The sequence below is a fragment of the Myotis yumanensis genome, unplaced genomic scaffold (assembly GCF_028538775.1).
Source record: "Myotis yumanensis isolate MYYU_CA2020_CCGP unplaced genomic scaffold, mMyoYum1.0.hap1 SCAF_14, whole genome shotgun sequence".
Lineage (NCBI taxonomy): Eukaryota > Metazoa > Chordata > Mammalia > Chiroptera > Vespertilionidae > Myotis > Myotis yumanensis.
The window spans coordinates 32725512-32738336 of record NW_027223765.1 but is presented as its reverse complement, the minus strand read 5'-3'; the positions used below and the strand labels follow the sequence as shown (position 1 = coordinate 32738336).

At 52.7% G+C, this 12825-nt stretch overlaps 1 protein-coding gene across 4 annotated transcripts in view; it reads right to left on the bottom strand.

Annotated features, from left to right (window-relative positions):
- The window catches only part of SLC6A6 (solute carrier family 6 member 6), an 80917-nt gene that overhangs the window by 30299 nt on the left and 37793 nt on the right, over positions 1–12825 (bottom strand). For 3 of the 4 annotated variants that reach the window (XM_070433550.1, XM_070433548.1, XM_070433547.1), the window contains 3 exons: positions 8397–8639; positions 6233–6367; positions 4961–5195 (listed from right to left, as the gene is read on the bottom strand). In XM_070433550.1, coding sequence (XP_070289651.1) covers positions 4961–5195; positions 6233–6367; positions 8397–8625 — 599 coding nt within the window. In that variant the 5' untranslated portion in view covers positions 8626–8639. Of the gene's footprint in view, positions 1–4960; positions 5196–6232; positions 6368–8396; positions 8640–12106; positions 12113–12825 lie in introns of those variants that run through there. The other variant, XM_070433549.1, reaches the window with a different exon arrangement.

Here is a 12825-nt window from a genome sequence, read left to right as displayed (position 1 = left end):
TACCCAGATAAGAATCAATCCTGGGCCTATTTTTTTTTTCCTTGATGCCACCCTGGGGACCAGCCACCAGTGTGCTGGGTCCTACACTGCCCTTCACGAGGGTCCCCAGCACCCCAGACTTCCCTGCATCTCTCATATAAAGGGAGGAGATACAGAGGTGAGCTGCATTCTTGTCCAAGAATAGTAATGATTCATTCCAGGGTGGGATCCAAAAAAGAATTGCCTGGACGTCTGTTTTGAGTCGGCCAGCCTGCTGCCGTCCAGCCGGCACTCAGAGATGTAAATACGTCCTCCGAGTGGGCCAAATCGTTTCCTTTTGACTGCCGGCCAGCCATTTATTGGCGATGGCTCTTCCCTGGAGACTGATGGAAGCAACAATTATAAAAGGGCCCGTCCGCCCTAAGCATGGGGCCACACAAGGCTTGCTCCCCCGCCTCCCCCTCCTCACAGCTGCAGGGGAAGATTGGCTGAGCAGGGCTTGTTTGCAAATATGACTCATTTCTTTGATTCTAATAAAGTCTAATGATACGTGCTGAGCTCCCAGAGGACTCGGGGAGGAAGGCATGGCTCCAGCCTGATGAAGGGCATTTGGCTAGACCTGGCCCCGCCTGTCTTCCAGGGCTGGGGGGAAGCAGGACCCTGAGGACAGAGGTGAGCCCAGAGCAGGGGTGAGCAGGACGAAGCTGACCGGGGGGAATAAGCTCTGCTCCCCCAGCACACAGGGACTCGGAGTTCAATTACAAAGCCAGGGGTAATGACTGTCTCGGGGGCCCAGGTGGCTTGCACAGGGACCTGGTAAAGGGCATCCCACTGGCTCCTGCTGAGCATGGCGCTGTAGCATTGCAGATGGGGTGGGCATGGGGGATCCGGGCCAAGAGAAGACCCCGTGCATAACCTCAGAGTGGGGACACACACACACACACCCGGCTCAGTGTTACCTGTGACTGTGGACTTACAGCTGATGGACGCACAGACACTGGAGGTGGCATCCAGCGTCTGAGGTCAGAGCTGGGAACTCTGGCTGCAGAGTCGCCTTTGGCCAGTTGCTCGGCCTCCCTGGTCCTCAGTGTCCTATCTAAGAAACCATGCCCAGAGCCCTGTCTTAGCTTCTTTAACACTCCAGTCCGGCTGTGAGGTCTCGGACCACGCTAACTCTGAGGTTTGGACAGGTGATTGCCCCGAGGACATGCAGCTGGGACGTGTGGGAGTCGCAGTCCGTCTCCCCACTGCTCTCTCCTCTCTCCTCTAGTAACACTGGAGGGGGCAGGGATGATTGACAGGGTCCCTCTGTCCAGGGCCCGGAGGAAGTATCAGGTCCCATGATGCCTTGTTATCTGGATTCCCGGGGAGCTCCTGAGCACCCGGCAGGAATCATTTGCCCAAGGAACAGACAGCTCAGGGACCCACGCAGCTGGGGCTGGTCAGAGGAGTGAAGGGAAACAATGGCTGGGATTGGGCTTCACCTCAAGTATCATGGACTCCAGTCTCCGAGAGAGCCTCACTGCTCTGCAGCCCAACAGCGGTACCAGCCAGTGACACCTCAATAAAGCCCAGCAAGCCTTTCTCAACGAAAACCCCGAGGCTAGTCACTATGGAGCTGGTGGCTATTTTCAGGGGAAATCACACGTGCTAAATTTCACCCCAAAGCCCCCTGAGACCCTGTATACAGTCAGTGCTTAATACACGTCTCAGCTTTTCTCCCCATAGTGTGTTGCTTAAGCAACGTCCAGAAAACAGATTCAAACTTAGTCTAACATTCAAGGCTTCAATCCTTCTCCCTGGCTCCATGCGTCCTATGCTCTGGCCCAACCAATGACTTGCTGTTCCCAAAATAGCCACGTGCTTTCCTTCTGCCCAAATGTCTTTTCTCCTTTTCAGCCTAGTGAGCTTCTACTCATCCCTCAAAGCCCAGCTCGGACAGCCATTTGCAGATGGGAAATGAGGCCAGAGAGGGGTAGAGAGGTGCTGCCCCAGGCTACAATCAAGTGGATGCAGATGTGCAATTACTAAGAACCAGCCGTCAGTGAGCACTACCCTCTCTGGCTGGGGGAGAGCACCGTGTGGGAAAGGCCATGAGAGGACTCCGAGCTGAGAAATGACATGTCTAGATTCACAACTGACTGCAGAGATGCAAGGGCAAGGCAGGGACCGCAGTGAGAGGCCAGTGCTGGGGTTGGAGAGAGCGATCATGGGGGAGGGAGGAGGGCTGCAGTGTAAGTGGGGAGGGTGGTCAGGCTCTGAATATACTTTCACGGGAGATCCAAGAGGACCTGCGAGTTAATGTGGGATTTGAGGCAGAAAGCGGTTTGCGAATTACCCCATTTAGAGGGCCTCTGCAAAGATGAAATGAAAGGTGGGGGCAAGTCCCTGGCACGATGCTCATGGGAGTCAATCATTCCACATTACTGCTCTCTCCCCTCTTTCACGACCAAGAGAATGGAAGGCTCTTGAAGGCAGGCAGGCAGGCCCTTCTCATCCACTGTGCCTGACTCAGGGCGGCACTGATGGAGCCCCTGGCCCCGCTCGCTGGCCTCAGCCTCTGCTCACACAGGAGCAGGCTGGGTCCTCACGCCTAAACCTGCTTTCTAGGCTCCTCCTCTGTGGACTCCAGTCCTCCTGTGTTCTAGAAAGAGGGCACATTGTTTATGGATGCGCAGGGGGGCTTACAGTGCTCTGCTGGAACCAGGAGGAGCGGGTGCGAAGGCTGGAGTGGGAAGGGGGCATCAGGCAGGTGGCCAGAACGGTCTGGACTAAGCATGTCCTGTGGGGCGTGGGAAGGTGGCTGCGGGACCAGGACATTTGCATAAATGAACACTGTCAGGAAGGGGAGCTGGGGCACTCAGAATGGAGACTCTGGGAGGGCCCAGACTGGGGGGCAGGCAGGGGAGAAGGGATGGGTGAGGACTGGAAACCCTGAGCACCTCATCGCCCACATGACCATCTTTGCAAGAACCCTCAGGTTTATAGCGGCAGGGAGGTGAGCAATATGGGGGACAATACGGGCATTTGAGAGGGGCCATTCTTAGTCCTTCTGAAGGCTGTCTCACTTAGAGTTCCAAATGCCCCCAAGGAGCAGTTCTATCCCCTATGAGGACACAAAATAAATGACAATGGCCCATATTTATCATGCATGTTGTCATGGTCTCAAGTTAGGGCGACCCGCCATCCCTAGGAGGGCAGTGCTATAATCTCTCCAGGTACAGGTGAGAACATGAAGGTCCAGAGAGGCCAAGGTGCCTGGCCAGGCTAGAAGCGGCAGAGCTGGGGTTGGAGCCCAGGCAGCCGATCCGTGCCTGAGGCAATGAGGTCCCAGCAGGCGCCCAAGTGGCTGGTTGAGTGCCACGTCCTGGGTGGGGCAGGCTCTGCAGAGAGCGGACAGGGCTGTGGTCTCAGGCCCCATTCAAGTGAGAAGAATGAAGTGCAGCGTTTCTTTGTAAACTCAACTCTCCCGGGGGTGGGAGCCGAGGGGGTGATGAATGTGCTTGTAATGCCTTCTTTGTCTGCAAGTGGAAAATATGTGCGCATAAAGAGCCCCAGGGACGGGGGCATATACTGAAAGGCCCACGTGTCATGACAGGGACGTGTACCACCCGAGGAAGGACTGACTAACCTTGCCTATTATTTCCCAGCCCCGGCCCCAAAGTATGCCCGGGACCAAGCAGCAGGCAACTCCCTCTTCTGTTCCTGGGCCAGGTTCTAAGAGGTGGGCAGCCACACACAAAAGAGAGGGAGTATCATCTCGTGATGATTAGGTCCACCTGCTTCCTTAACGGCATTCCCTGCTCCTGGCTCTCATGCTTCCTGCAAGGCCTTATCTCAGCTATTTCCAGATAGAGGGGGGCCGCACCCAAGTGCTGAGCCCCACATTTAATTGCTCGTGAAGAGCGATGCACGAATATATTTTTAATTGGCCTCCAAGGAATGTCTTAGAAGAACTTTCCTATATATCAGCTAAGAGGTACCCAAACGTCAAGCCCCTTCACATTCTGCCTTTCTGATGTGTATCCTATGTGTGTTCTCTTATTGACAACCGTGTGGTAGACTGGAGGCGTGCCCATAATTCTCCACTCCTCTCATAAAGAGGCAGAACCTATTTCTCCACTTCTTGCTTGACTCTGTGGCTTTCTTTGGCCAATGGGACATTAACAAAAATGATACAAGCAGAGGCTTAAAGAATGCTCCTGCGATGCAACTTTCCCATTGGCTGCTTTGGAATGAAGAGCGGCCTCTGACGACGCTCAGGGTAGCCTGCTGGGGGTTGAGACCATATGGACCCTGGCAGCCAATGCCCAGAAGAGCTACCCTGATGCTGATCTACCCATGAGGGAGCCCAGCAAAGACCAGAAAAACCTCCCAGCCAAGCTCAGCCCAAACTGCTAATCAGCAAAACCTTGAGCCAAATAAATGGTTGTGGCTTAAAGCCACTGCATTGGGGATGATTGTTACACAGCAAAAGCGAACTAACACATAATTTTTATTCTCTCTACTCACCTTTTAACTTGACTAACTACTATTTCAGCTTCATATATGAATTTTTCTCTGTGCAATAATAGTTTTGATATGCTAACTATGTTTCTTCTAAAATACATTAAGAAAACTGTATTATTTTCAGGCAATATAAGTACAAATACCTGCCTTTGGGGGGAAAAATTCCTCACAGAGATCCCATGGGTGTTGGAACGATTCATTCCCCTCATTTGACAGTTAAAGAAACTGAGGCTCAGAAAGGGGCAGAGACTTGCTGAAGGTCAGCCAGCCAGTAAAATGGCAAAACCGGGACTTGCTTCCAGGCCTATCTGAGACCAAAGACATGGATTTATCTCCAAATCTGTACCCAACTTCTCCCCGATCCCATCCCAAGACACTGACTCCCACATCGCGAGGGAGAAGATGAGGGAGTGGGCTGTCCTCTCTGCCCCCACCCAGGCCCTCCCTCCTTCCTTAGTGAAGCTGGCCTTACTCCCAGAACTCGGTGACAGGGGAGGTGAAGTTGCTGGTGTTGAGAGTGATCCACAGGCTCTTGTTCTTGCGCATCGTGTCCTCCATGCAGTAGGGTGTGTTCCAGGTATGGTTGCAGTGCGCCCAGGGCAGCTCCGACTGGAAGGACTGGAACAGGTAGTAGGTGGCCCAGGCCAAGATGACGATGTAGTATACATTCAGGAGGGAGACGATCACAATGGAGGCGTAGCCAATGCCTGTGGGTGTGGACAAGCAGGATAAGCATCAGCAGGAAGGCCAGACCCCTGTGTCCACACACTCAAATGGAAGGCCTTGGCACTCCCAGGGGGCCTTCAACAGTGACCAGCAAGTATTTGTGGGCTGGTTAGATAAATGGGATCCTTGGACGAATTGAAGAATGCATGCAGGTGGATAGGCCAACGAATGGATGGTTAGATGGATCAATGGTTAGATGGGTGGTTAAATGGACCGATAGAGAGCCGAATGGGGAGATGCTGGATTGATGGATGGAAATTTGATTTGTTGGATGGATGCATGGCTGGGGACTGGCTGGAAGGTTAGGTAGATGAGTAGATAGATGAATGAATAGATGGGTAGATAGGTGATGGGTAGACAAGTGGATGGATAATCTAACTAAATTGACTAGTTAATGAAGAAAGGTTTGATGGATCATATACGGATAGATTTATATGGATGACTAAGTTGACATACATCCTCCCATCTTTGCCAATTATAATCGTTAACAGTGTTATCTTATGAATGCATACTAGGTACTAAACAAAGGATTAAATGTTATAACAAAGCTACCATTAATTTGGGGCTTACTATGTGGACAAAGCATTTTTATGTGACTATTAGTAGCAGTAACCCTATGAAGAAGGCATATCGTTTCCATTTTGTAGATGAAGAAATTGAGACATAAAACGATTAATGAACTTTCCCAAAGTCACAAGAGTTAGCAAGAGGAGGAGGGAATCGAACCCAGACAGAAAGGCCCCTGAATCCGAGTGCTTATCTTCTGCACTGTACTGCTAAGCAGCTACTAGCTTCTCTAGCCTTCAACAACCCAGGGAGGTGGGAACAGCCAGTACGGGTTGAGCAGTCACTGTGAGCAGCATCGCCCGTATCATGTACTGGCTGCTACCCTGTGTTAGGCACAGCACCAAGTGACTTGCATGAGGCTCTGATGTACCTGGCAAACAGCAGGTGCTCAATAATAAATTTGCTGAACCAATGAACACCAGGCCCCGGGTGACCATTGTCCCATACTCACCAGAGAACAAGGGGCAGATCTTTTCCCAGCAGGTGATGCCCCCTTCAGAGGTGTACTGGCCTATGATTACCTCCAGGAAAAACACAGGCAGGCCGCCCCCAAACAGGAAAATAAAATACGGTATGAGAAATGCACCTGTGGAGAGAGCAGAGTGGGGTGAGGGTCAGACTGGGCTGTCACAGGGGCAAGGCTGCAGGTGCTCGCTCCAAAGCCCTCCCAGCCAATGGAACCAGAGAGAACAAGTGAGGGGCGTGAGGGTACAGGCTAAACCCTTGGGCGTGGTTGAAAATTCTGCAGATCCTGCCCAGCAGGCATCACCTTTCCAGTGTGCCCTCTCACCTTCTTCAAATCTACCAGGTGCTTTCAGCCTCGGGGCCTCCAGTTAAGCTGTGCCGACTGCCGCCTGCCTTCCCCACATCCTCCATCTGAATAAGCACTGCTCAGCCCTTAGGACCCATCTCAAATAGGACCTCCTTGTTGAAGCCTTCACCTGCCTGTTCCCAGGCCTACCCAGGGCAGGAAGCTGAGACAGACTAGCTAAGAAGGGTACAGTGATGAGAAGCAAGAGGTGGGTACCTCCAGCTGGGGTGGGAGCCAGGGCAGGAGTGAGGGGCAAGGAGTCGGGGCGAGGGTTCCTACCTGGTGTCCACTAATGGCTTCAGCGGGTCCATAAACCCTTTGAAACTGTGGGCAACTTGGGTCTATGTGTATGCGCTTTGCTCTGGGGAGCGTCTAGGACACTCATCAGAGTCCCAAAGGCGCCTGAGACCTACAAAAGGTTAAGAAACCAGACTCTAAGGCAGAATTTCCCGGAAGGTAGTTCTCCTAACGCAGGCTGTAGGCAGCACGCTCATCTCTGCTGACAGGTAAGCCTTCAATTACGGGCAGTTCTCCCTACCCAGTTCTCATCAGGCCGCTCTTGCTGCATAGCCAGAAAGCCCCCAGTATGTCAGCACGTGCTGCCGACCTGGACACTCCGACAGGAGAGGACTCTAGCTCAGAGCCTTCAGGTTAAAAAAACAAAACACCCCAAACCAGCCCTAGCCGGTTTTTCTCAGTGGTTAGAACATCGGCCCACAGACTGAAGGGTCACAGGTTCGATTCTGGTCGAGGGCACATACCTCGATTGCAGGCTCGATCCCCGGCCCTGGTCAGGGCACGTGCTGGAAGCAACCAATTGATGTGTCTCTCTCACATCAATGTTTCTCTCTCTGTCTCTTTCCCTCCCTTCCACTCTCTCTAAAAAATCAATGGGAAAAAAAATATCCTCAAGTGAGGATTATAAAAAACAAACAAAAAAGCCCCAAAACGTAAAACTGGAACCAACCAGAGACCTTACATTTAAAAAATATCTTCAATGAGTAAAGGTGTTAAAAAGGTACAAGTACCCAGTATAAGATAAATAAGTTCGGGGGTGGGGGGGTGGAATGCACAGCATAGTGAGTACAGTTAATAATACTGGGCTAAACTTGAAAGTTGCTAAGAGAGGAATTTTCAAAGTTCTCATGAGAAGAAAAAAATGTATAACTGAGGTGACATATGCTAACTAAACTTATTGTGATCATTTAGCAATATATACATACATCAAATCATTATGTTTGCAACTGAAACTATTACAAGGTTATGCATCAATTATATCTCAATAAAACTGGAAAAAAACTTTTGAATTAAAAAATAAAAATAAAAAATATCTTCACTGTATTTTTTTTTTTCCTGGATACCTTTCCATTATGGCAAATGATACTGGTTTTCCATTTATGGGGGAAACGAAGCTTGCTTTTGAACTATGTTTGGTTTAAGTTAGAAAAGCCAAAGTAAATATTAGAAAAGATATAATGTAAGGAGCTGGGAGGCATGAAGATAAGAGGGAATTTATGAAGGGAGCATGTGAGTGTCAGAGGTTTGGGGACAGGGGCATGGCCTCATCACTCCTCTTCAGAGATGGCAAACAGAAGGATTGCAGCGGGTAAGGGGTCTTCTCAAGGTAGCACAGTAAGACCCCGACAGAACACCAGCTGATTCCCAGGCTTGCTCCTCTCCTGCCTCTGAGGTGGGGAGGGGCGGGGCGAGGGTGCAGCAGGCTGACTGAGGGAGGTCACGGTGGGGACTAGGGAGAGCAGGTCACAAGAGGCCACCCCCTTCTCTCTGCCCAGCCTAGACTCACCTCCACCATTTTTGTAGCAGAGGTACGGAAAACGCCAGACGTTGCCCAAACCGACGAAGCCACCAGCCACAGAGAGCACAAAGTCGATCTTGCTGGACCACTTCTCCCTCTGCGGGGGCTTCCCCTCAGCCTCATCCTCGGGCCGCGTGCCCGGGCTCTTCCCGGGGGACGGCTTCAGGATGTCCTTGTGAAAGTCTTTCAGACACTGCAGCTTCTCCTTGGTGGCCATCTCCTCCTCGCTTTCTGTGGGGACAAAACAGAACCCCATGTGCGGTTGGTAAATAGTCTATGTGTCTTCAACACGACCTCTCCCTTCTCACCCACGGGCTGGCTCTGACCTGCCCAGACCTGTGGCAGGGGGCCTGCCATCCCCTTGACTGTCCACTGATCTGACAATGTCCCGAGCAAGTCAGACCCCCTCTAGGCAAGCAGGGACCTAATGATTCAGAAATTGACAGATTCCTTCTCTTGAGCAACTGCTGAGAGAAGCACTGGGGACCCATGCTTGCTGTCCTTGAATGTCACACCTCATCCTGCACCTGCGGCAGATAAGCACGAAGCCACCCCTGGCCTGGCATCACCTCTTCCAAATATGACACACCCAGGCACCTCTAAGGCACCGCCAAATAACACCTGCCTGAATTTTCTAGAAATGAATACTATTTCTCAATTTCGGATTTGCGTAGGAAACGACGGCTTCCATTTCACTCATGAGCCAGCACAGTGCCTGGCGCACGGGAGAGGCCTGCGCCTAACTGTTTAAGGAATGGATAAACACCGAATGAATGAGGAATGGGGTTTCAGCCTGGAATGGAAACAATATTTGAAAATGGGGTTTCCATCAAAGTATGGAGAATGGATGTTTATGAAAGATATTTGCAATTAACCAGCCACATCCCTACAGCAATAAAAAAGCAGGGATTTGCCCTGGTGAGGATTATGTAAGAAAGCCAGTTAATCTCCCTGGTTCACCGCTCTCCATCCGTTCTCTGGCTTGCCCCGACCCCTGTGTCATCCAGGTCCCCTGTCCTCTGACTCCTGGTGGGTTTGGCAATGCAAGGCCCCAAAGGAGGTCAAATCCCTAAGCCTCCAGGAGCTGTCTGTGGTCACTCTCAGCCCACCTGCTGACTGGACCCCATTCTAGAGGACATCTGCCCCCAGCCAGGGTGGAGCCTCTTCTTTCGGTACCTCCTCATCTGGAGTTCTCACTCTCCCTGGTAGCTCAGCCTTGAGGGCAAGAGTATCATGAGTCCCAGCCTGGGGAGAGAGGGTGCCTTCAAGGGTTTACCCCTCTGTGGCGGAGCACCACAGAAGACATGCACTGGAGGACCAGCACCAGTGGGCCTGCCCACCCCTCTCTGAGCCTGTTTCTCCACCTGCAGACCGGCTCAGAGCCAAGCAGCCTGGGCCACAACTTGTCTTCATGATCCAAATTGGTGGCCAACACTGAAAATATCAGATTTCAGAGAAAAGTCAAAATTTCTAGGTTCTCGTGAAAAACTGGAAGCTTGAACCATGTTTAGCTCACACTCCTTTTGGCAACCATCAGCAGGACCAGGTGTGGCCCCTCCCATGGGCACCCCTGGGCCAGCTCACCAAGCTCACAGGACATCTTCAGTGGGCATCTCCGTCTGTCTTGTCAAACTGCTTGGCACTACCTGAAAATGTCTTGATTCACGTCCTTGCTTCCTTGTTAACTGCCTCCTCCTCAACTAGAGTTGTGCCTCCATAGGGACAAGGACCCATCTGCCCAGAGCCGGTCGTCAAGCAAGGACCGTGGGGTAGATGGTTCCCAGAGTGGGATCTGCAAGCAGTTGGTGCTAAGTGTGAACCCCAGCTCGGCCACTTCCCAAGCACTGGTCTCGGCAAGTCACTGGGCCTCAGAGCCTTGCATTCCATGCTGCTTGGCCCAGAAAGCCATCCAAGGCAGAGCAAGGTGGAGGCGGGGCTGCCTGAGGACCTGGGTGTGTAGAGGGGACGTGTTGGCCTGGCACCAGAAGCTAGGCCCACAGGGGCCGTGCTCTGAGGAGCAGAGGCACAAAAGCATAACAGAACCCCTGTTTCCCCCACACCTCCTTCCTCTCCCTGGCTCGGGGTGGGGGACCCCAATTGTTTTGCTATCTGGTGGTGAGCAGACCAAGAAAAGGCTTCCTGGAGCCGCCGGGCGGCTCGCTGAGCCCTTCCTCTGTCTCCCAGAGCACAGACTGGTGGCGGCATCCGCATGGCCTTTCTTTGCCCTGCTCCCTCGGGGCGACGCGGGGGTTCAGCCGGGCGTATGGCTACTGTAAAAATAGCCTGAGCAGCCAGCATTGTTCCAGTGTTAATTTGTGCAACCCCCGATGGTTATCTGAGCGACCCATTGTGGGCTGGCTGGATGGGAGCATAATTGGAGGATGTGGGACTCAACTCCCTCCTAGTGAAGATGTTTTTCAAGGAATGACCCCTGAGCCTCCAAGAAAGGTTGGTTCCGCCCTCTTGGGCTCTCCTTGGATCTCAGAGCTGGAAGGCACTTCACAAGGTCAGCCAGATGGAGGGGGCAGTGGCCAGCTTCTGCTCACATAGGCAGCTGAGACTGACAAAGCTCTTTCCTACTGGGAGCTGGGGTCGGCTTCCCATGGCTACCCTGAGGGTCCTGGCTCTGTCCTCGGAGCCCAGACCCACTTGCCACACTGGCACTCAAAGCACCCTCTAGAAACATGGGGTAGCAACAAGTTTCCTGAGACCTTCTCTGCTCCAGGCTCTGGTTTCCTACAAGGCTAGGCCTCCAGGCCCCTCTCCACACTCAGGACCGCATCTTTCCGAACCCCATGGGTGAGCTTGGATGGGGGTAGGGCCTGAATGGGGCAGAGCTGGGGCCTGTCATGTGCCTGGTGTGGTGGTGGCTTCCCTGATGCTCATTCCCAGGGTGTATCCCGAGATGTGTTCCTCCTTCACCATCACCTGTCCCACCTGTGGCTGCTGCTATCACCTGCCCTTCGAGAACACAAGGCCAACAGCCCTGCCTCTGGCTCCCTCAGGCCAAGACATCCGCCATGACCTCACCCAATGCTCACTCATGCCTGCAGCAGGACACACCCATGTGCAGACAGCCAAACACCCTTCATGGGGCTCATTCCAAGCCCCTCTGGGGTGTCTGACCAGCCTGGTGCCTATAGAAAGCCCACAGCAGCAAGATGGTAGATTCTGCCTCTCATACATTCTTGGCATCCACCTACTTCTCTCCATCACCATGGCAACCACCATGCTCCAGACCCCAATAGTCCTTGTAGGGCATGGAAGTCAGCCTCCTCACAGGCCTGCCTGCTGATAATCTGCCCACCCACCCACCCCCCAATCTATTCTCAACACGGCAGCTAAAGGCAACTTGTAAAGTACACTCAGATCACAATGCCCTCCCACCCAACCCTCCACCATTTCCATTCCCCAAGGAAACACTAGCTCCTCCCCAAGGCCTACTGGGGCTCCCAGTGCAGGCCCCTTCTCCTGGGGACACTCACCCCACAGAACATCTTTAGTTCATCCCCCTCAGGCTGACCCCTTGCATGGATGCTCCAGGCCCTCTAGTGATAGCCTGGCCCCTGCATGAATCAAAGCGGGAGCTCTGGCCTAGAAGCTGACAGTCACTTCTTGTCTGGGTGACCTCAGGCAAGTTTTTCAACCTCTCTGGTCCTCAGTGTCCTTATCTGTAAAGTGGGGGTAACAGTACTCACCTCTCGGGGATGCTGTGAGGACTGAATAAGAGAAGTGCACAGAAAGTGCTTACAGCAGTCCATGGCATGTGGCAAGGACTCCTTAAATAGTAGCTGCTAGTATTACTGTTGTTAGTACTGCTATAATTATTATCAGGTCCAACCTGACCTTGGGGTCAGTCCTACTCAGGGTGAAATCAGCAAAGCTCAGAGAGGCCAAGTGACACTCCCAAGGTCATAAAACTAGTTGTGACAGTGACCATGACGAGCCCAAATTCCTGGCTCTGCTTCTGCTGTCCCTCTGCCAGCTCAGCCTGGTCTCAGCTGACACTCCGTGAGGCCCACTAATTCTCCATCACCCCCCAGCCCACCCCGTGATTCAGCGGGTAGGAACGGGCTCCCTCCACAGGTGTCCCAGCAGGCGCTGCCGTGCTGGCCGGTGGCGAGAGCTGTTTTCCTTGGCGCCAGGCCCATGGCTATTTTGTAGCTAAGGTGATACATAATTCCCCATTTTAAGAGCTTCCTCTTTGATTATTACAGCTATAGGCAATTAGAACGGGCTCTGATACAGAGGCTCCAAGATGAAGGCTCCCTGCTCGCCCAGCCGAAAGCTCCTTGTCTCTGTTCCAGGGGCTGCAGCCAGAACTGGCTGTGCCCTTAGGCTGATATGAGGATCACCTGGCCAGCTTTGGCACGTACTTGGACAGATTCAACCTGGTGGCAGCGACACTGGGTTTAGA